Here is a 24,116-nt window from a genome sequence, read left to right on the forward strand (position 1 = left end):
CACCTTCTGATTAAGCCCTACAGGACAGGTTTATCAGAGTCACAAGAGAAAAATGCCATAATACTCAAAATGACATCACTTGATAAAGGGCCCAGGGGGGGCCCGAAACATTTCCCTTTGTACATGTGTATATGGGCTAAATAAACACCTTTACAGTTCATCAGATTTTTAGTGTGCTACCGGATTACGGGTAAGCACCCAAAACTTCAACAAGTGAATTATATTGGGCAGGTTGAACTCTCCTTCATTGTCTATATCAGTGATCCCCAACCAGTGGCTCAGGGGCAACATGTTGCTCCCCAACCCCTTGGTTGTTGCGCTCAGTGCCCCCAAACTAGTTATTTTTGAATTCCTGACTTGGTGGCAAGTTTTGGTTGAATAAAAACAAGATTTATTACCAAATAAAGCTCCCTGTAAGCTGATAGTGTGCATAGATGCTGCCTAATAGCCAATCTTAGCCCTTATTTGGCACCTCCATGAACTTGTATGATGCTTGTGTTTCTTTCCAAGTCTTTTTACATTTGACTGTGGCTCACGAGTAAGAAAGGTTGGGAATCCCTGGTCTATATAATAGCCAAAATCAAGCAAAAAGCAGTAACTGATTACAACTCAAGGCCAGTTATAGGTCTCCTGCCTTTATTCTGATGGGACCCATGATTGTTGCCAATGCACAGGGTTCTCCTTTGATGCTAACACTGTCTTATCCACAGGAAGTAGTTCGGAATCTATTTTAGTCCCTTATCCGGAAACCTAGTATTCAGAAAGCTGCAAATTACCCAAAAGCCATATCCTATAGGGTCTATTTTAGGCAAATAATACAAATTTTTTAAATTGATTTCCTTTTTCTCTGTAATAATAAAACAGCACCTTGTACTTGATTCTAACTAAGTTGCGTAAATCAATATTGGAGGTGAACCAACCCTATTGGGTGTATTTAATGTTTAAATGTTTTTAATATAGACTTTATATGATTAAAAACATGGAAAACCCATCCTATACATGTATTTTTTTTCAGGGATGAACACCAAGACCATGCATTTGTAACATGTTAGACAAAGCTTTTTAGAACTTGGATGCTATAAAAAATTTGGAGAGTTATTTTTGCTCTGACCTTTGTTATGACATTTAAATGTTTTCATTTTTCCCTTGAGAAGGGATGCCTTGGTTGCACTTGAATCATATACTTAATCATCAATTCATGAGGATTAATGAGGGTTATCTGCAATGTATCTTATGACATGTGGTTTATGAAGCTGGCCTCAAATACCCTCTCGATCACAGCTAGCATAGGACTTTACTGAAACCTGTACATTTTATTTATTTCCAACCTATATGAATTCAGTTCAAAATAATACTTGGGAATTGTTTTGGATGCTGAACGTGACAGATTTGTTTTGTTCTCTAAGGAGGAGTTTAAATTACATATTGGGCACAAGACAGGGTAAGGAAGGGATATCATTCTGCAGCATGATGTGCCCACTGGTGCCTGTGCATGTTAAGAAATGGGTAGTGGGAGGGACACCTATATGCAACCCCCACCCATCCCTCTTAAAAATAGCATTGCAGAATGCAGGCAGCAAAGTGCCTGGCAGGATGCAAATGTGTAACAAACATGGCAATTTGCACCTGTTTTTTACACTTTGCATCCTGCACTTAGCAAATTCATTCTCTGATGTTTTGTGGTGCTTTCAGGGAGCAGAATGGCAGTAAAAACTCCCTGCCCTGGGAACGGAAACCATGACGCTTATGGTGCTTTCGTCACAGGTCTCTTATTTAGAGAACATGTAAAGGTGACCATACACGTAGCAATAACAATCATTAATTTCCCCCAGTGACATTCGGGGCTGAATCACCACATATGGAGGTAGAAACAAAAGGGATCCTACCTCTACCTGCCGATTCAACCCTAAACATAGATTTTGCTCGGGCACCTTCAATGACGCCCTATCAAAATCTTTTAACGAGACGACTGATATTCGCAGCCTTTGCGATATTGATCACCTCGATCCGCCATACACGCACTGAACATCGTACGAAGCGAGGTTTCCTACATTAGTATTGTACATGTATGGCCAGTTTAAAGGAGAAAGAAAGGTAAAAACTAAGTAAGCTTTATCAGAAAGGTCTATTTCTTGTTCTGCTCTCTCCTGCTCCCTCCTCGAAAATGTTAGGCACCCCCAATTGACTTAAATCGCCTACCTTTTACCCCGGGCTGGTGCCCCTGTTCGGAGAGAACAGCATCAGCCCGGGGTAGCTGCAGCGCTTCTTCTTTCCGTCTTCACTCGTGCGCGCATGTGCAGTAGAGTGAAAAACCATACTTTAACAGAGAAGTCGGCTTTTCACTCTACTGCGCATGCGCCTGTCGTGTAGTCCTTGCAAAACGGAGCAGGAAGGAGGAAGCGATCGCTACAGGTACCCCGGGCTGGTGCTGTTCTCTCCTAACAGGGGCACCAGCCCAGGGTAAAAGGTAGGCAATTTAAGTCACTTGGGGGTGCCTAACATTTTGGCACCCCCAAGTGACTTAGCCTTTCCTTCTCCTTTAAGGCATTGTGAGAATTGGTATCTGGGTATCAGTTCCTGATTCAAAACTAATAACTTTCCAAAGGAACTGATAAGGTTTGTGAGTGTGCTGTGATTATCATCTTGGTTGGCTAATAAAGGTAAACAAACCCTTACACCTATTTCATTTTATATTAGTTGTTTCACCCTGTTACCCAGACCTCATATACAAAGGACTGCTATTCACAGTGCATCCCTTCCTACTAACATGAATAAGAGCCCTTTGCATGGGCTATGATTGCCCAAAAAACACACAGAAACATGTTTTGTGTCCAAGGCAGGAAATTGTTTGAGCAAGAGTTTTAAGTTTTTATTTTAACTACAATTGGTTTTAGCCTTTTTTTGGCTAATATACCTCTACCCTTTTATCCTGGTACCCCCCCCCATGTTTGCTTGTTGTAGAGGTCTGTAGGTATGCGGGCTGAACCTATAAGGAATATCGGCATTAAACTATGCTAAGCAAAGTTCTGCATCTACTGATTTTATACCCCCTGTTGCCAGTTGCTGGGCTGCAGTGAAATTAAACTGAATGCAATTGTTGTAGTCCCTTTGATTTTTATTTATTTTTTTTTGCACAATCTGGTAACTTTACATCATTACAACAGTTTCTAAACTGTTTTTTTTACCTTGGGGGCATGGAGAAAGCCAAATTAAATATGATCTTTGAATAACATTGCTAAGACGTTTGAAAATAGATACCAGTCCCTCCAGTTCAACTGCTTCCCAATACCCTGTTGTTGATCCAGGGGTGAAAAAACAAAGAACACTATTCAAATGGATTCCAAAAACTGAGATTCATTTAGTCATCCAAATTATCTTAGAACTTAAGGGAACAATACACTCCTATTACTAAACCTTGTCTTTATATTGCCACTAACAATGTCGCTTTCATACATAAGCCATTGGTGCGCTGTGTTCACCCCTCCTCCCCATCAGCTGGTCATGTAATAATGATGGAACTTTCCATTTTAGCAATAGGAAAATGTAATAAATTGTACAGCAGATGATATTTATCTTGTAGGCAAACATCATTTCTAACAGCACAGGTATCAAAGACATTTCTGTTGACTGCCAGGCATACTTCCATTTTCTGAAGAATATAAATTAAAATATACAAATTAGTTACAGTGAAGTGAAAAACAAGTGGTATTTCTGCCAAATGAAAGATGATATTTGAATACTGGCAGTGAATGTAGAAAAAATATTGAGAGAAGGGGTGTCATGACTGACAGCATGGAAGTAGATTTGCTAATATAGCAAGTTCCCCAGCCCTATATAAGGCAACAACCATAATAACTATTCCTGGGGTGCTACTTTTAAAGTAAATATGAAAAGGCCTGAGCTATGGTCATCTTAGCAGGGGGAGAAGAGATAAAAGCTACTGGCCTCCCGCTTCCAAAGAGCTCAGTGTTATACGTATGCCCAATAACCTGTAAGAACTATAGTAATATATTATAATAATATATTTACTTTAGTGTTGCATTCTTATGTTTTTGCCACTGAAGTCCCCTGTCCTATTCACTTCACCCTCAGAAATCAAAGTGACGCTAAAAGATGATAAATAACACTAAGCAATTCAACATTTAGATATGGGAGTGGTGATTTCAACTTCCTTTGCCCAACTAAGAGCAAATGATGACCCAAGTGACTACTAATGCTGTTCTCTGATTGGCTAAATTGCTATAAGGATTACTGCCCAATAGAAAAGTGGATCAAGAATATTACTCCTCCATAAAGCTGGCCATACACGTGGCGATCTCACGATGTTTCGTACGACCGTCGGTCGCACGAAACATCGTCAGATCCGCCACACACCATTCAGGGCTGAATCGGCAGGTAAGGAGGTAGAAACAATAGGATTTCTACCTCCTTCTGCCGATTCAGCTCTGAAGGGAGAATTTTGGTCAGGCGCCTTCTATGGCGCCCGATCAAAATTTTCTAACCTGGCCGATCGGCGAGTCGACCGATATCAGCAGCTTCCTGCGATATCGGTCGGCTCGCTGACATGCCATACACGCACCGATTATCGTACGAAACGAGGTTTCGTACGATAATATCGGTGCGTGTATGGCCACCTTTACACACACATTTACAATCTAGGGACCCTTAATTATTCACTAATTTGCATTGCGTGCAGTAACCATGTTAATTTACTACTGACTTGTATGGACTTGTGCTGTGATTATTATATTACTGTTTCATGTAGTACAGTAACATGGTAGATCAGAAGGGAATATTTTCATGGGTCGCACGAAACATCGTCAGATCCGCCACACACAGTCAGGGCTGAAACAGCAGATAAGGAGGTATAAACAATAGGATTTCTACCTCCTTCTGCCGATTCAGCCCTGACGGCAGATTTTGCTCAGGCGCCTTCTATGGCGCCCGATCAAAATTTTCTAACCTGGCCGATCGGCGAGTCGTCCGATATCAGCAGCTTCCTGAGATATCGACTCGCCAACATGCCATACACGCACCGAATATCGTACGAAACGATATTTCGCATGATAGTATCGGTGCGTGTATGGCCAGCTTTAGTCGTAACTAAAAATCCAGAACCAGTACTGTATAAAATAATCTAGCAAGCACTTCCAATTAAACACCATGGCAAACAGCAGGTTCTGCTATGGATTCTGAAAAGCTGCTGAAGTTTATCTTATTTCCTGTATCAGAGTGCCATATCATTCGAATCTGGATAATAGGATAATTAGGATTAACTCTTTTCTCACTGTCTCATTAGGCAAGAGTGTTACGACCAAACCATAAGATACTTTAGTGGGTTTATGTAATACATTTCACCAGTAACCTGTAACAACCAGTCATCAGGAAGCATTTATATATTACCTGTTTGAAAGAAAACATAATATCTGTATTAAATTCCAGCCTACTTATTGAATGATGAACAGATGCTGAGCAGCTAAAGGAACACAAAAGGAGTGGACCTATTTTGGTTTGCGCTGTATTTGCAGTTCTGACTGGGTCAGGATAATAAGTGTTGTTGCAAGAATTGTTTCTGCTTTAGCTCTGGTTCTTAGACATAGCGATAACATTGTTACTAATCGATGAATGCTGTGTTTTCAGCTCCTGGCCCGTTGCTGCAGGTGGTGCTGGGATTCTGTTGGTGATTGCGATATTAGCACGTCTACTGGTCATTCAGAAGCCACCAAAAGACCCTTTATTTTATGGTATGCCTATGAATTAATAATGGATTATCTACAGCCATTACTTATATTTTCTCTTTATATATGTATATTAAATATATGCTTTTGAACCTGATAAGCTGGTATGGGTTATCTATTTGCCTGCTGTTTCCCCAGTGAATTCATCCATATAATGTCACTTTTTAACCATTCTACCATCAGTACCAGGCAGTATGTTGCCTTCTCCCAAAGTGTTGGCTTCTCCTAAAGTGTAAAGCAATGGCAGGTATTTCAGGGCATTGTTCTACCTCTTGGTATCACCTGGATAGCTTTGCTTGTTGCTGAAGTGTCATTATCCACATTATAGGGCAATGGCAGGAGTCCAAGTACAGCAGCAAAAATTTGGCTGTAAAGTACAGAGAAAGGGGACAAATTGGTTGCCCAGAGGGTGTTTCCTGTGTGTGTGGGGGGGGGGTGGGGGTGACTGTATTATTAAGGCTATGACCTGACATATACTTAGGATATATTAGTGCTTTTAAGTTTCATGAAATCATATTGCACAAATGACATTGAGAAGCGCAATTATAAAGGATGACATGACATTGCATTAATTTATAAAGACATATTTTACAAGTTACCTCTGGCTTTTGTGCTATCCATGCATATTTCATGCAACAGAACTATATTTTCAAAATGAAATATGCATTTCCAGTTAAAAGCATCCAACAAGGTTATCATAAACCCTAGTTAGCAGTGACCTAAAGGTTTAAAACCCTAGGCTCAATCCAGAGGCCATAAAATGTATCTTTATCAAGAGTGCTTGGTGATTCAGTAATGTATAATTGGTGCTTAGTGATCTCAATTATGTCACATGACTTAATGAAATGTGTTCATTATAAGTAATATACACACTATTTTATAATATATGGATAATATAAATCGTCATGACCTGTCTAAAAGCTTGTACCCTGCAGCCTTATGTTCATTCAATGCCTCAGTGAATTCTACTATTATATTATTCAACATTATATAAATTCAAATGATGCATTAATGTGGGCCTCCGAATTATATTTTTTATGGAAACTGTTTTCTCCCCCCCTACAGTTTATGCAGTGTTTGCATTCACCAGCGTAATTGGCCTTATCATAGGCCTTGAGCAGGATGGCATTATTGATGGATTCATGACTCATTATTTAAAAGAGGTAAGAGGTTCTGTGGTTTCTCTTTCTACCTGAAAGATCAGACTCCTCTTTATTTCTCTGCTTCTCAGAACATTTCTTTATTCATGTCTCCATACATTCCTGGTGGACTCCCCCATTCCTTCGAGAGCCACAGCTTTGTCTTACCGCCCATTTCCACTGCTGTATTCCTTTCTGCTTTATTGCTCTTTCCCTCTGAGATTCTATTCCTGAATTCTTCCATAGAGAGGCACCCATAACTAAACCCAATGGCTATCTCATGGGTGCACTGGCATAACATCTTATTCTGTAATGGCATTTATGATTCAGTGCCTTGACCACTGTAAATGGCTGCACTTATTACCCTCCTATTTGTGTCTGTAAGAAGGTGACCCCCTTCCTTCTTGTGTATCACTGGGCACTTAATCCTGAATGGAATTTTATATATATTATATATATATTTCTGTATTGTTCTCTACCTCTTCTATTAAGGCTTTTCATTTACAGTGTTTAGTATATACATAACACTATATAAATACAAATACACATACATAAACATTTGACATAATGTGGCCTTGGTTGCATTAAATTGTCATTTGTGTTAAAGTTACTTTTAGCTGAAGTTATTGGTTTTACAGGACAGTCATTAGTGTTGTTGTACTTGGGCTTTGTAAATCCTGGCTCTTAAATGCCCTTGTTGTACTAGCACCATGTTTCTGATGGTGGTAGATGGTGGAAGGTGATAAGGGATATGGGAATCTAAAGATGGTCTGTCAGTGGGAAAACAGAATATGTCCTCCAACTTTCTGTGCACGCAATAAGCTATGGTCTCCTGCTTTCTACTGCAAGACAAACCATAAGATTTACTTAAAATGCATTCCTACTTGCATTGCTGAAGGACAATGAAGGTTACAATCGGTCTTAGCTTCCCATTGCCTTATATCAGTATATAGATAGAAGTTCTCCCATAACCTTCCCTAGTGCGGCTGCCTAGCAAAAGAAACCCAAAGATTGTGCATCCTTACATGGAAATCATATATTTCTGCTTCTAAACTGTTTGTGCCAATGTCACTTTATTCCGTCTAAAGGAAAATATTTTAATCCAACTTCCAGCTTTAATTGTTGAGCCTTTTGTGGGCAGAAAATAAATCTGACAATCTCTTAGTAGATTAATGCTGAATGGAAAATAGTTTTGTACTTTGGGCGGTTTGGCACAGATTAGGTACAGATTAATGCTGCTGGGTAAAATAATAAATTGATATAATCATTTACACAATCTATATCAGTGATCCCCAGCCAGTGGCTCAAGTCCCTGAACAACATGTTACTCACCTCTCTATTGATGTTGCGCCCAGTGGCCTCAAAGTAGGTGCCCATTTTAAATCTATAGTTTAAAGACAAGTTTTGGAAGCACATGCAGAGCCCCCTGCTGGCAGTCCTCGTGAGGCTACCTAATAGCCAATCACAACCCTTATTTGGCATCCCTTTTTTATGCTTGTGTGGCTCCCCAACACTGGATCTCATCATGCTGGAGCTGGAGCAGTGTGTTCTGTTGAATAAACTAGCCTGTGTACCCATCGAAGAAACCAAAGAGTTGTACATATTATCAAGTTCTTGTTTATTTCCAAAACACATTTTTATACCTTCCTAGTTTAATGATCAGTTAAGTTTAATGCTAGATTGTTGCTGGATGGTAATGTCTGAGCTCTCAGTACATTGCCCATGTTTAGATAAAACTGTGCACTGTGGTGCCTCCAAAGATGCCAGCAGTAGCTCCATTTACTGTTTTCTGCAGGCTCTGGCCTAAGAGACAGTGGTCATATATGGGCAGATTTAAGCTGCCAATTTGGCCCCTTCAGACTGATTCAGCACCTTATCTGCCCAAGTATGGGTCCCTCTAATGGGTCACTTGGCCAATATCTTATCAATTGGGCAGGTTTGATTTTCCCGTTGGATCGAGAACTGCATCTGCACACTGATTCAATCCCTCATCTGACTGCCTGTTTATGATCTGATCATTGGCTCCAAGGGCCAAACAATCAAATGAGCAGGTCTTTATGAGTATTGACAGCTCAAGTGGACTAGTTATTGTATATTACATTTATACACATATTTATTTTGCTTGTCTTTAATTTGAAAGACACAGGATGTACACAGTGCTGCAGCTACTGGAGGATCACTTCTGGGGCCAGATCTGTAGAAGGTCCTTTGATGCCCCAAACACTTAGTGATTTTCTATATCTTAGTTAATCCCCTGAATTACTGTATGTCCTTACCCTTGTATGTGGTGTTATTGGTGAACCCTATCCATATTGCACTTTTTTATATCTGTTGTAGAAGATGCAATCATTTGTGTAGAACTAAATGCTACAGAAGTAAGAACTCCATGCATGTAACCTATACATTGATGTGAATACCATATATATTGGTAATAAAACAAAAGAGCAGCAAATAACACTGACGGTCTGGCAAGCATATAAACAAATATGTATTCCTTTTATTTTTAAAATATGGATCACCTTCTTCCCTCCTCTTCTTTCAACATGATTACTTTGTGTCATCACTTTCTTAACTCTTAATTTCTTTTTATACTTTAATGCTGAGAAATGCTCTTTCCTCAGAGTGAGCCTTACCTGAACACGGCCTATGGGCACATGATCTGTTACTGGGATGGCACTGCCCATTACTTGATGTATCTCCTCATGGTGGTAGCTATTGCATGGGAGTAAGTGAGTTTTGTCATTTTGCACAGTTACAGTTCAGTCTATACCCAGTATATAAGCTGTTTTTTTTTTTTAAAATGGGGTTTGGCCCTTTATTTGCATAGCTGCAGGGGTTAAAGGGATTGCAACCACATCCAACCCACACCATGAGACCTAAGGTGGCCCCTGTAGCTCAATTTATTTTACCAGTTATATCCATATGGGATGGATATGCTGAGTAGTGGTTGCTGACGGACATACATAGCTGGAGACTATAACTTTGGAGGCCACACATGGAATTTTTGCATATTCTGCTTCTTAAGTTTAATGCGTCAGAAGAGCAGACACACACACAGTATATATGTAGAGGGCAAAAGCTGTATTTAACTGCACCAGTTATTCATTAAGCACAGGCTCTGGAGCTCCTTGCATCCCCTGTAACTTCTTCCTTGAGCATCAAGGGAAGTTCACATCCCACCCCTGTGACAACCTGCCAGCAAGGTGCATAGTACTATATGAGAGGACAGTCTTACTTCTCTACCTAGTGGAACAGTAATAATAATCTCCTTTCTTTATCAGCTGGCATACGACTGTCAAGATGACAGAAGGGAAAGGTTGGTGTGTAATGGGACAGTTACACTCATTATCCTGAGCTCATGTCCATCATGAGTATTTTGACCAGGGTTTTATTGTATCCAATAAGAATCAGGTTTATTTTTGGCAGGGAAGTATTAGACAACAAGATTTTAATGGACAACTTTTGTATGTTTTATATTTAAATATTTTTTGTTACAGTCAAAACTACAGGACAATTGGACTTTACTGGGTTGGTTCGATTCTGATGAGCACAATAGTATTTATTCCTGGAAATATTGTGGGTAAGTAACAAAATAAATAAATAAATAAATAGAAAAGTGCTAGAAAATTAAAGACAGAGTACATGTCAAAGAGTGTTAGCAAGACAGGCTTTTTCGGAAAGACTTGCAGTAGTGGCTGAGGTTGGGCAGGAGAGACAGCCCACTGAGCTAAAATGACAGTCACACAGCTAACAGGTGTAGTTGGCAGCAGGGAGGTGTGGTTACCGCTCATCAGAATGGCTCCCAGGACCTCAGTTGGGTAGAGTCATATAACTGAGCACTGAGCTGAAATAATGCTGGCTATTTAAAGATTGTTCCATTGCCAAATGTGGCTGCTGTGAAGCCATGGTGGAGCAGTGACACAGTAATGTGAATGTTGGCATAATGTGATAATATCATATATGCAGCATAGCTTAGAAATATATATTATTTGTTTATGGATACACTTGCCAGCTTCTGGCATATTGTACAAACTATTTCTGGGGTGTTTGGTACAGCAGTGCTACAACATATGAGATTGGGTAAATCCTTTAGATACAAATGACCCAGAGAGCTCACATTAGTGTATCATAGTGTATCATATCAGTGTAATCATAGCACTACATGTTTCAGATTAACTGCCTTCCTCAGGTGCATACATGAGGAAGGCTGTTAAGTCGAAGCATACAGTGCTATGATATACAGCCAGCACGGGTTCTGTACCTACTGACGAAGCAACGGCAGGACTAATTACCCACTTGTAAGGTGATTACATGAACTCCATGAAGAACTCTGGAATATATGATGTTAGTTGTCTGGAAAACCTTATTTTCTTAACCCACCTACCATACTATTTATAAACTTTCCTGGGGCTACCCAAAGGGCAAAGTGGTTAAGGGCACTGACAGTCTAGAACAAATGACCTTCATATGATACAAAATGGGACAGGCTCTAGATTTACAAAACCTGAATAATACATCCTATGCTGCAATGTTGCTCTGTGATATTTTTATCTCAAAGTGGTGACCATCTTTATTAAAGTGCATGACATTGTTTTATGTTGTGCCATAAACACCTGCAATGTGCTATTTGCTGCATAATTCATGTCCTACATTGTTGAAGTTCTGAGTTTCCACAGGAGAAAGACAGTTGCACTACAAAGAACACAACTGGCTTATGTTTGCCCTCCACCAGTGGGTCCACATTTTCTGCTTAGCCTCAACAGATAAGGGGTTATTTTTCAAGTGGTGAATTTCAAATTACAGATACAAAGCCTTCTAAAGACAGTGCAGATAAATCAATAGAGAAGCATACATTAGCAGAGCGGACAAGGTTAAAGAGTATAAACAACTGGCAAGTATCTGTGTGTCTCAGTGGGCACTGTTGCCTTAAAACAACCTAGACATTGCCTAGAAATAACTGTCCTTCTGAACTCCTAACACTTGTGTTAAGTGTTGTCGCTCTAATATGGCTCTATGGTGGAAATAAAAGAGTAATAGGAGGGTCCCACTGGGAAATAAACTGACTATGCCCATCTCCCAATGCAAACCCAAACCCTTTGTGATCCACAAACTTTGGTATCACTTCTGCAACACTAACAGAGCACTTGTCGCCCTGTTCCCTAGTACCCTGCCAAGCCAGTCCAACTATGTACACAAGATGTTTTGAGATCATGTGACATTTTCCCTTATGAATTAATGTATTTTATTGCACATAAGATAGAATTGCTTCATTTTATCTATTCCTTTTATTTTTGCTGTGTATCTGTAAAGTGATCCTTCTGCTCTTGACCATAGGAAAGTATGGGACACGAGTATGTTCTGCTCTTCTCCTTAACTTACCATATCTTTGCCTTCCACTCTGGGCGGGATTTAAAATCTACAAGCAGCCGTCAGTTACCCCCAACTATTCTTCCAAGGTAAACTGTTTCTATGGCTCATTTACTGAAACATTCACTGGGCAGCATTATTGGAACTGATTGTGCAAGTTAGAAGCTGAGCCAGGCCCAGGAGCCTTGGGGTCCCATGTAAATAAATCTACAGAAGGGAAACTGCAGTCTGTAGGGGCCATGTTTAAATCCCACATGCAGGGCTAGAGGATTATGGGTTGTAGGATGAAAGGGGAAAGTCATCAGAAGTCTAATCCCCATATTGATGTTTGATTCAGACATCTTCATTATCCAATTGTGGAAAGGCTGCAAAATTAGCGTGCTGCTCTTCTTGTAAAGCCAAAGCTCCTCACATTTCACTTGAGTCAGTGACTGATGCAGATGAGATGATATTCGTTTTGAAGCCAATTTAAAGGTAGATGCAGTCCGGCCTTTGCCTTCTGCCATGTTATATTCAGGGGGGACTGCAATGATCTTGGAGTCAGTATTCCAAAGTGACTGCTGAGGATTTATTCCCTGTCCAATCATGTAGGGAGAAATTGCTTCCATACAAATCAACAGTATTTCCAAGGCAAAGTAAACCATCTAAACATTTTTTTAAATCGTTCATGGAAACGGGAATCTAAATATAAAAAAACGTAAGCGTACCTTATATGTATATAAAACAGACATGCATTTTTTAGGATTTCTTTTCAATGCTTCATGTGTGTGTGTTTTAACTTTTCTTGTAGGAGATACAAAACATTCAGCACAAAAGTATATATCGAAGACCATCTGATTTGCTCTTAGCCCTGTACCTTATTCTGGCAACTCTCTTTTGTATATTTAGAGGGATGGTGAGTTACTAAGATTGTTTGCCCATGAAACTCATGCGTCATGTGATCATTTTCTAGGCCTCATTTTGTTTAGCACCGTTACTGTAGCACCAACCCTTGAAATTTGCCGCTCTTCAACCCCCAGCATCCTCTATAAGTAGCTGCTGGTTGAGAGACACTATTTTGCTAAACCTAATTTATCCAAACCCCATTTTTTCCTTTTGTCTTCAGATTGCTTTAGATTGCCCCGCTGATCCCTGTCGATTCTATATTCAGCTCCAAGAGCCATATATCAAAGATCCTTCTGCCTACCCCAGGCTCCAGGTAAACAATTTATATAATAAGGCTGGAAGCCTTTTTTCCTAAGGCTTTGCACAGTTAATAATTAGATAATGAATGCAAATATCCAATTGGTTGCTGCACTGGTAACATTTAGCACTTTTTTAGCATAGTATGCCCACAAAGTGATGTGCTTAATCATAGTATGTGTATTGCAGATGCTGGTGCTCATGTTTTACTGTGTGCCATATAATCTTATCCTGCTTTATGGGCTCCTGGTCCCTGAATGTACATGGATGCCAGACCTATCCCTTATAAGCGCCGGTGGAATAGCTCAGGTAATGTTCTTTGGCTTAACTTATCCATAACTGCATTCAAAGTTTCTTAAGCACTTTAATTATAAGGGGCATATTTCTAAAAGTGTTGTAAAAATAAGCTAGCATAAATTCAACTAGCATGTCTCTACATCAGTGGAGTCTTTTTGTATTTGTACAGGCACAGTTCTCCCACATTGGGGCTTCTCTTCATGCCAGGACTCCTTATATCTATAGAGTTCCAGACGAGGCTAGGATCTTCTTCTTCACGGCAAATATACTTTATGGCCTTGGTTCTCAGCTGCTGGCCCACAGGTGTGTAAATAAGCCGGAATTCTTTCTGAAGGCAAAGTCAGGGGCCAAAGATAAATGAACACCTTGTGGTCTGTGCTGAACAACATGCTAAAGCCTGATGGACATGGCAGAAGATGAAATTAGACAAAAATTTGTATAAAAGTGTACAGTACTATAATCTGTGACTGATTTGGGACTATAGGTAGGAAAATTCAGAGAGCATCTTACTATGTGTGCGTTTTTAGGTGGATGAAGCCCAGTTCATTAACTAAATAAATGATGAGAGTAATAAGGCAAAACTTCCAATACATTGGCTTTACCCTATGCACACGTACGTGCATATAGCCATTTTCTGGGTAAATACATGCAACCAAGGGCTGTTAATAGTGAATCGCCATATTGATTGTTTCAATTTTTTCTCTAGTACTTCTGTTTGTAATAATATAATGCCACATGATGTGACTTCCTATGGATATTTTTGTATGCACTTGTTAAAATAAAAAGTAAATGTTGCTTTTTTTTAAAGTCGCCTTCTTTCCACCCCCCTTTTTTTTTTTTTAGAATGAACTGTTTTTTAATGAACCGTTCAAAGGATGGTGTTTTTTAACTAAAGCTTACAAAACTAATTGTAACAATGGGGGAATGGGAGTATCCTTTAGGAATGTCTCTCTGGGAATGGTAGTTGTACTACAACTCCCAATAACTTTGGACAGGTGAAGTAAAATTTTCGGTACAACTGGATAGCAGCACCCCTGTTTTGGGGGTTGTCCTAGTAGGCAAACCCCATCACTGTGTTTAATGCTTGTCATGAAAAAATGGATGGTCTTTGTACTGAACCGTGATGTTTTTAAGATGTAAGAAAGTCATATGTGCTTTCAGATTCAGTGTGTAATGAATGGCAACCCCAAGGCTTACAGAACATTTTGCTTTAATATTTGAGTTACATACATAAATGAAGTCTAATGCGACCGGTTTCTTCTTTCAAAATTCTTATCCTTAAGTCCAATACACATCCAGATATAACGCACTGTATAAAAAACCAACGGTACAAATTTCTAGGGTAATGCATTGCAACTACAAACACTGGAAATGGTTCTTTAACATATGAGCTGAACAGAAGGAGATTACATACTGAAAAAAAACAAATATGTTCACCAAAACATTTGCATAAAAATAAATAAAATCTATTATCACGATAGCAACAATATCGTTCACAGGAATAATGGTTTGGAATGGTTTCTTAGTCTATTTCAGCCTATCGTTATTTTAAGCCTGATAATAAAAAAAACGCATCTCACAATCCCTTCACTGTCAGAGCTGCCTGCAACGGTTACAGAACCCTCAGGCAGCGGAAGGGTTAAGGCTTTTTAAGTAGGCATATACATAATTGTATGAAGAAAGAAAGTGCTCAGTAAGCAATAATAGTAAGAATAATGTAACTGAGAAAACATTCTCTACGTATCTTGTCCATTAGCATATCAAATAGCCTTTTTTAGCTTCTTCCCCTTGTTTCAGTTAGTTAGGTATGCATTGTTACAAGCATATATTCCTATAGTTGGTATGTATTATATGTAAAAAGCTTTCTCCTTCCTCATAGCACTTTAGCTGCCTTTAAAATTGAAATGAAAATGTACAAAAGTGAATGTTTAGCAAATAACACCAAACTGTCTACAATACACAACTCTGTAATATTAGGGACAGGATTTGCTCTGTCCCAAAAACCTGTCTATCTGCCCCCAAACACAGCCACAACCTAAGGCTGAAGGCACATGGGGCTTTTTCTTCGATGGTGTGTTTCAGCCAACATAAAAGCAGTGATGCTGCCTCTCACTGACTGTCATGTGAACCACCTGACTGCCCCAATACCAACAATTCTTAGCCTTAAAAGGTGCATTATAGTTTATGGGAGGTGGCAGGGGTGTTTCTGGTGCTTCACTGTTGGCTAAAATATATGGGCCAAGAAAGCACCCTATGAGCCTTCAACCTACTTTGTGTTGGTAAGAAGAAAAGAAATAGTGACAAACCAAGAACTAGAGACATTTAAAGTTACAGCCAGATATATAGAAGATATGTAGAAGAACATTTTTGTACCATTTTGGCCTTTGTAACATTGTTTGCTTGCCCTGTAAACCCATGTTATTTTTCTGCCCATCATTGTAATATATATAAATATATACAGTATTCATATGGTATTATCACTGAGGCATATCAGGCACACGCATCACATGTAATTTACATTGTAATTGTTGGCTCACTTTAGTAGGAAATAAGTTGATATGGGCCCCCTGGAAACAGGGGTTAATGATTGGGCCATTGTTAGATGAGTTGTTCAGTGATCTTAGTGGTTCAAAAATGTTTCCATATCAAAGGCTGTGGAATTATGTAAGTGCTTCTCTTGTAAAAGGGCAACTTCATGCAACAGAACGATGTGAAATGAAAGAGGTGGGACTCCTGATGCCAGCAAACACAACAGAGAGAACATGGTAATATGCATACAAACTGACAATCTCTTGATGGCAACAATGAAATGCGTTGAGTTATATCAAATCCAAGAATACTACACAGCGAAATTCAGACCTCTCTTCCCACAGTATGAAGTACCTTGTTAAGTCTGAAAATAGAAAGAATCAAAGTTAGCAGAAGGTAAGTGGAACATGCCTTGGTACAAGCAAGGCAATCAACATGACTGCACTAGAAGTTCACATCTAACAACATAATAAGAAAGAGATTAACTTGGGCAATCCAACTTTTGTTCCGGTACCTGCAGGCCCAGACTGGCAACCTGTGGGTTCTGGCAAATGCTAGAGGGGCTGCTGTAAGATGCCATAGACTGTCACTGTCTATTGGGGCTGTTTGAGCCTCTGGGTACCTGAGATGCCAGGCCCTATTTTGAATCCCAGTCCGGGCCTGGGTACCTGTACATGTAATAGAATATGGTGGTAAATTCTGTCCAGCACAACTGTTTTCAAGAAATACACAGGACAATGTTTTATAAATCATTTTTACCTGCTATGTTACTAAATTAGTCCAAGCATCTTACTTTAAATCTATTATTTTAGTAACATAGCAGGTAAACTGCACCAGTGCAGTTACTAATAGCAACCAATCACCAATTAGTTTTGATCAGTCTACTCCAAATTACTAAATGAAGGGTAAGAGCTGATAACTAGCTATGGGCAACTTTACTGTAGCAATTAAACACATTTGGTTTTGGAATACACACAGTCTAATCTCGTTTGACAGTAAAGACTGAGGAATGCATAGACTGAACATATTGCCTCATTAAAACTGCAGGGCGAAGTAAAAATATTTTGGATTTGCTAATCTAGTGCTTATTAAATGCAGGCCTGGATTTGTGGCCTGGGCCTAGGGCGGCAAAGATCTGGGGGCTCCATCTGAACTAAGGACTGAGAGTGATGGAATAAATGTATTCCATAGTTAGTCCACTGGATTGTTCTACCCTTAATATATAACATAATTGGAGCCATCATGGAGTATTCTTTACACACATTTACTATCACAAAGGCAATGTGCAAAAACAGATACTAAATTGCCAGGTTTATTTTGCAGAATTACAGCAAAATTGAGGATACCTGTGTTGTGTGACACTACTCCTACGTGATTTACGTATAAGGATGGGAATTTGCATCCACACTAGTAAATCAGGGGCAAGACATGTTTCCGTTTTGTCAACAGCAGTGTGAATTGTGGTGCTGAAACCAGTGTTAGTGTGACCAAAGTGCACAAAGGAAGATCCCTTGCAGCCATGCACACCGTATTATTCAGCAAAAGGGAAGCGACTGGAGTTTTTGCACAAGGCAGAATTACAGTGGAGTTGGTGCATTTGTGTGTAGCGTTGGGATGGATGCAAGTTACCATTTATTTCTGGCCTTTGCACCTGCACTATTAATGGAGAATAAAACAAATAAACTGCTAAATAACTATAGGTGATGATAATTAGAGAAGGTATTCATCAAAAACATGGGTTTTAAAAACAAACTTGCATCAAGAATAGGGAGAGACGCCAGAGCAATATCACTATGAGGATTCAGCTCACCAGTTCACTTGAAAATTCAGGGACATGACTAATAAATGCATGTTGCAGGGCAGCATTGATTGCATTTACATTAAACTGCAATTAGTTCAACCCTTCAATCTGCAATTTCTAAGTGCATCCCATAATTTTCAAGTGATCTGGTTACCCTACTCTTCATTTATTTCCACTGGCCTGACACATTTGTTCCACATTTGAGTTCAGAGTTCTCAATGAACTTTGTTCCTATTTATAAAAAGAATTCTATCTACCTTGACTTTTGCCTCTGACCCTGGCATATGCCGACCTTTGCCTCTGACCCTGATGTGTAGCTGTGTAGCTTGCCTATACTAAACAAACCTAGCGCTAGCTCTGATGCCTCCTCTATGCAGGCTGTAGGATTCCACCCACAGTAGCAGCTTGGCCACGGAGTTAGCATGAAGGCTCAATCAAAAGCTATGTAGTTTGCTACAGACTGAAAACCTGAATAACAGATCAGAGTGTGAGGCAAAATCCTCAAAGTCATTTGGTTGGTGCGTCTCCTCAAATAACCACTTTTGCTTATAAACACAGTATCCTTTGGCTGCCTCTGCTCCAATCATATCTGTTCTTTCTCAAGTCTTGATCTGTCTAGCTTACAGCGCAAAATGGTTGCACCCTGTACCATGATGTATTTTCTACCAAAAAACAACCAACATGGGTAGATTAATACATTCCCAAATAAAGGTCACAATATTTTTCTCTTGTTGAAGCCAAACTAAACTGTTCCACAAATGTTTGGTAATTGGCAAGATCTCATTGTATGAACCAGTTCATGATTCAGTACTGTAGTTTTACCACAAGGACTTAAAGGAAGAACAAGGACCCATCAGCGTTTCTGCATATTTTTCTGTTCTGGCAGATTAGTCTCACGGCCTTAGCTATTCATACTGATGTTAACACTGGAATGTAATGCTGGCCAAGATGTACAGGTTTTTCGGATCTGACCGGCCTATATAAAAATTACTTGTCAGGGATGAAATTGTAGCATATATCCCTTCATTGCCAGACCCAAAAATGCTTGGACCTAACTCATTCTCTGAGGCCACATAGTTGGATATGTACAAACAGCCATCCTTGCAGGATAACATAATCCTGTAGTCCCATGTGTAGACTGCTTAGTACTTCTCTTTAGCCATACTCTGGGGAAAATGTAAAATATCTCTAATGCTTTATTTACCTATTCATCTACATATTCCAAAAAGAGCAACAAAGTACAAAAGAGTCAAATGATATAAAGCAGAACTTTACTTTTGCATTCAGACACCTATGCAATACACGTATGAAAATAACTGAGCTCCAATAACTTCATTACCTCTTTAAAATGGTTGCAGACAAACACACTGCTTCTTCACACTGCCATTTTTATTCATTTCCTCCCTGTACTTAAGGATGGTGCTTTTCTGCCTTCCCACCAGCACAAAAGTATATGGATACAAGGAATGTGAGGCAAGAGAAGCAGTGCAGGGGGCGATAGCTATGTCCATCATATAGGTATGGGGGAACAGAGATGGCAACCCCGCAGATACTACAACTGGGGGACTCAAGCTTGATAAAGGGCCTAATAGGGCTTGAAATGTTGCTGTAATGCCCTAAACTCTGCAATAAAGGCAATTTAAATATATTTAAGAATTGTGATGCTGTTCAAAATCATTTTTCTATTTAGTTCTAGTGGCAAGTGACCAGTGGTCTGCTGGTGCTCTGCTGTCTACACCTCTAGAATTTATAGCCATATTAAGAAGTCCGGCTCAAGGTTTCCAAAATTAATAGGGCCCTATATTTGCAGAAAGATTTTAGCCAGATGGACAGGCATGTCCTCAACTTCATAGCCATTCTATGCAATTTCCTACTTCTAACCAGGAAATGGAATTACATATGTTACAGGTTAGTAATTATTGGATCCACCTAATAGGGAAACTACAAGTGACAATAAATTGGGTGCTCTTTAGCAAATTATTAGTAAATTATCTCATAAAACCAGAATTAGCTCTAGCAGAACAACTAGTGGCAGCTGCTCACATCTTATACTAATGACTTGCAACAGAACCGCCATCTTTAGACCTGGACATAAAAGCTACACTATATTTTTCATATGGACTGGCTGGAAACTATGGTACACAGAGAACAAATCACAACCAATTGTTTTTCACATTGTCCAGTTACTTAGCCTCTTTACCTAGATCAACACAGCAACTAACAATTTATTCTTTTCATAACACTACATGTTATGATACCAAACTTGTATGGAACAACCCACTTACCATGGGAGCACATAGACTGGTATTTCAACAGGCTGAGAGACTGCAATGGATACTGCCCCCCAGGAGTCACCCATTACTGAGCCATATTGTTTTCTACATTGTAAACTACTATATTCTATAAGAAAAGCGGAAAAACAAAAGTTATGATTTCCGAGATTTATAATGAGACCAAACTGCAACAATTCCGAATCCAAAGATACTCCATCTAAACCCTGTCGAGATCATGTAGAAGTTAATGGCAGATGTCGCTTCCATTCACTGGAAAATGTTTCCTTGCTTCAAATTTTGAAAGGTTTTTTGATTTTTGATGCTGGCTTTTGTGCGACAGTAGAAAAAGTTATCTTGCAACAAGATGAAAAAGTCTTTTCCCCACACATGATTTTTCAGTTCAAATTTTTTGATAAATGCCTGATATTTATGGAAATGAAAAGTTTTAGTAAGTCTGCCTGCATGAGAACTTGAAACACTTTTCTACCTTTGATAGATGCAGCCTAGGACGGATTCACTAGCCTATATGAAAGAAAAGAACAGAATTTCGACTAGGGAGTCCTAAAATTTGTGAATTTTTACTTTTTTGTAATATAAATACCAGTAAACTCAAAAACTTACCAAGCTCAAATGTGTGCTTATTTATTAAAAACATTGGATAAAAAAAACTTGACCATATTAAGACGGAAACTAGACTGCAGCAAATCTGCATTATAATTTGTGAGTTTTAGCACAAAAAAAATGCAAATTTTAATTTTTAATTTAGGTAATTAGCAGGAAGGCATAACATACTGTGTGAAGACATCAATCTTTTGCCACATAACTTGACATGGCTATGGTAAAGGCAACAAAACAATTCATAGACGTCAACTGCTACAGAACATTCTGCTTAAGACTATAGTGACTGCTGCTGTCCACAAATTCTGCAGTTTTGCTCTGCTAAGGCAAATATAATTTATAATATCGTGAATTCATTTTATAACAGGGCTTAAGATAATGGAAACATAATAGTATTTTCAATACCAAGCGTGCCACCTAAGGGATAATGTAGCCTGCAAAACCAAGGGTCGGCAGTTTCTGGTGAATAAATGGCTTTCATTGCAAGCATGAGGGGTTTGCCCTTAGCTCATATGATTGCTGGTATCTCTGTTTTGTTGCAGCCTATGAAACAGATTTGCCAGCTTCCAATGAGGACAAAGAAAGGTATTGCAAGAAATCCTTCTAGTAACACAGTATACACAGTATAGCAGTTGTAGTAACCTTTGTACATAACATCTTACAGAAATGGCAGATCCATTTTTAACTGGCTGGAAAAGTTTGAAAGCATACCTGAATTAAAGGGGTAATTCACTTTTGAATTAACTCTTAGTATGATGTAGACAGTTTGCAATTGGTCTTCATTTTTTTATATTTTTGTTCAACAGCAGATTAGTTTGGAATTTCAGGAGCTATCTGGTTGCTAGGGTCCAATTTGCCTTAGCAACCAGGCAATGATTTAAAATTAAAAAATGATTGGTGAACTTTGTATAAAATACTTACGAAAAAAAGCTTTAGCTCCTAGTTGTTGCTCTGTGCTAGAACCAAATACAATTGTAGAAATCCAAAAAATAGGAAAAAAGCTTCAGCAGGTTTGCTGCAAACATTTATTGTGGGTAGTGGTGATGTTTTGCAGCAAACCTGCTGAAGCTTTTTTCCTATTTTTTGGATTTCAGGCAATGATTTAAATGAGAGGCTTGAAGATGACTTGAAAGATAATCAGTAAAAGTAACACCAATAAAACTGGAGACTCACAGAACAATGGTTTTCTGGCTCCTGAAATTAGTAAACCCTAACAATCCATTAGCATTTTAAATTGCAATCTGGTAGGAGGCAGAACAGGAAAGAAAAAAAATAATAAATGAAGACCAACTGAAAAACTGCTAAGAAAAGGCCATATCTTTACAGGGCAAGTAAATTGCTGGATAAACATTATTTTAATAGTATGAGGGCACACAGCTGCTATGCTGCTTCCCACGAAAAGCAGCCTTATGCCACTGGAATTAGAAGCACACAAACTTACCTTTTGTGATCATTGTGTGAGAAAGTAAGTTTTATCCAGTGCTTTAGTGGTGTGAGAGCACCTGAGAAATCTGACACAACATATGACATTTTGCTACAGTGTCTCACAGTTCATTTGATGCTGACAATTCATTTGTAGCTGTATGCTCACCAAATCTTGCCTGTGTGCCACTAAGATTTATAATTTCTCTTTAGGATCTGTGCATTTCTTACGGCCCCCAACTCTTGCATAAACATTCTGCGGGAAAATCACAGAACAACCATATAAAACGTTGCTCTTAGCTGGACAGTGTTTGAAGCTGTACTTTCAATATGGAAATACTTTTGCTGCATTGGTTTTCCAGTTAAACATTGCAAAACTTGTTATAAGACATCATAAACATTACAGTAATACAAAAAGAAGGTTTGAAAATACACCACATTGTTCTGGACAGAACTACTAAGAATACACATAATAAGGACAAGTCTGAAGGTGCCACTGCACCAGAAATTCCTGGACCTACAGGCCTACAATTCTCCCTAATGCTGACTTGGTAGCTCCTGACTGGTTTGGCAGGTTATTGGCCATGTCAGCCATCCCAGCCAATATCTGGTTGGGGCTCAGCCAGACATCGATTGGGCTGCCTGTAAAATTCTGTCACATAAGGAGTACACGAGCCATTGATGCGGTCCTCTACTGACAGGTTTGCACAGACCCAATTTAGCCATCAGCCACAGATGGGGCCGATTTACTCCACCACATGGGCAGCCAAAGCTCTGCTTAACCAACTCAGCGGATTGCCCAGTGTATGGTCAGCTTTATTTACAAGAAAACATGCCTTTTTTGTACTTATACTTGTATTTATAACTTATAGTTAGTAGGAGTGACACAAGTGCTTCACACTGTTTGTCTGAGGTTCTCAAATACAAGCATCAGAGAACCTGATCCAGGTCCTATGTTGTTTGTTGCCCTAAAGATCCATACTTTAACTAAAAGATATAAATATTCTGCTATGATTATAAAATACCTTTGTTCCAAAGAACTTAAAGCACATTAGGCTGTACCTCCTCAGATCTATGACTCGCTTCCCCTTTGTCTTCAAAGCTGTAGTCATCTATATTCTAAATCCTAAATAATTCTATGGCATGTATGACTCTAGAGTCTAGACAGACTCCTGACTTTATTTAAAAAGGGACCTTACTCACTACATCTTGAAAACAAGATTATGATCTAACTGATTGCAGTAAAAGGTTACAATATAACCACAAAACTTTGAAAGAGGAAAGTTTGGGACCACTAAACATATTTCCAGGCAAATGTATTTGTCACTTACAAAATACACCTTATTTATAACAAAAGTCTGTAATGAAACAGAGCCCTCTAGTGGCCAAACTTTGATAGAGTCATTCTACTTTAACAATAACTAAAATAGTCATTTCTTGTATAAGATTACTCTTCTATTACTTAGCTTAAAAAATACAAAACATATAATGCCAGAATCAATAACAGATCAATTTAGCATCTTGTGTATTTCTGTCTGAGAACCTAAAGAAACACCATCTGCCAACAACACAAAAGATTCACACGCAAACAGAACACGGGAATATTTCTCACCTTTACTACATTAACAATCCAAAAAATATGACAGAACACGTATACAAAGGGGGTTTCTTAAGGAAAAATAAAAGTAACCCTGTTGTGATAAAAGAATAGAAGCAGGCTATGGAATCATATAATTCGAAAGGGCCCTTA

General features: G+C 39.0%; 2 protein-coding genes across 5 annotated transcripts in view; one reads left to right on the forward strand and one right to left on the reverse strand.

Moving 5' to 3' along the window:
* tm6sf1 (transmembrane 6 superfamily member 1) overlaps window positions 1–14,530 on the forward strand; it is a 68,031-nt gene extending 53,501 nt beyond the window's left edge. The window contains exons 2-10 of one of the 3 annotated variants that reach the window (XM_031898089.1): window positions 5,641–5,744; window positions 6,804–6,901; window positions 9,499–9,602; window positions 10,375–10,457; window positions 12,212–12,333; window positions 13,035–13,139; window positions 13,350–13,442; window positions 13,616–13,735; window positions 13,893–14,530. In XM_031898089.1, the coding sequence (XP_031753949.1) occupies window positions 6,881–6,901; window positions 9,499–9,602; window positions 10,375–10,457; window positions 12,212–12,333; window positions 13,035–13,139; window positions 13,350–13,442; window positions 13,616–13,735; window positions 13,893–14,084 (840 nt within the window). In that variant the 5' untranslated portion in view covers window positions 5,641–5,744; window positions 6,804–6,880 and the 3' untranslated portion in view covers window positions 14,085–14,530. Of the gene's footprint in view, window positions 1–5,640; window positions 5,745–6,803; window positions 6,902–9,498; window positions 9,603–10,374; window positions 10,458–12,211; window positions 12,334–13,034; window positions 13,140–13,349; window positions 13,443–13,615; window positions 13,736–13,892 lie in introns of those variants that run through there. The other 2 variants (NM_001079358.1, XM_031898090.1) reach the window with 2 other exon arrangements.
* Window positions 14,531–14,916: 386 nt separating this feature from the next.
* The window catches only part of hdgfl3 (HDGF like 3), a 29,246-nt gene continuing 20,046 nt past the window's right edge, over window positions 14,917–24,116 (reverse strand). Inside the window, exons 6-7 of one of the 2 annotated variants that reach the window (XM_012958473.3) lie at window positions 22,536–22,622; window positions 14,917–16,616 (exon numbers count right to left, since the gene is read on the reverse strand). In XM_012958473.3, coding sequence (XP_012813927.1) covers window positions 22,563–22,622 — 60 coding nt within the window. In that variant the 3' untranslated portion in view covers window positions 14,917–16,616; window positions 22,536–22,562. 2 annotated transcript variants of the gene reach the window in all.

The sequence above is a fragment of the Xenopus tropicalis genome, chromosome 3 (genome assembly GCF_000004195.4).
Source record: "Xenopus tropicalis strain Nigerian chromosome 3, UCB_Xtro_10.0, whole genome shotgun sequence".
In the NCBI taxonomy this organism is placed as follows: domain Eukaryota; kingdom Metazoa; phylum Chordata; class Amphibia; order Anura; family Pipidae; genus Xenopus; species Xenopus tropicalis.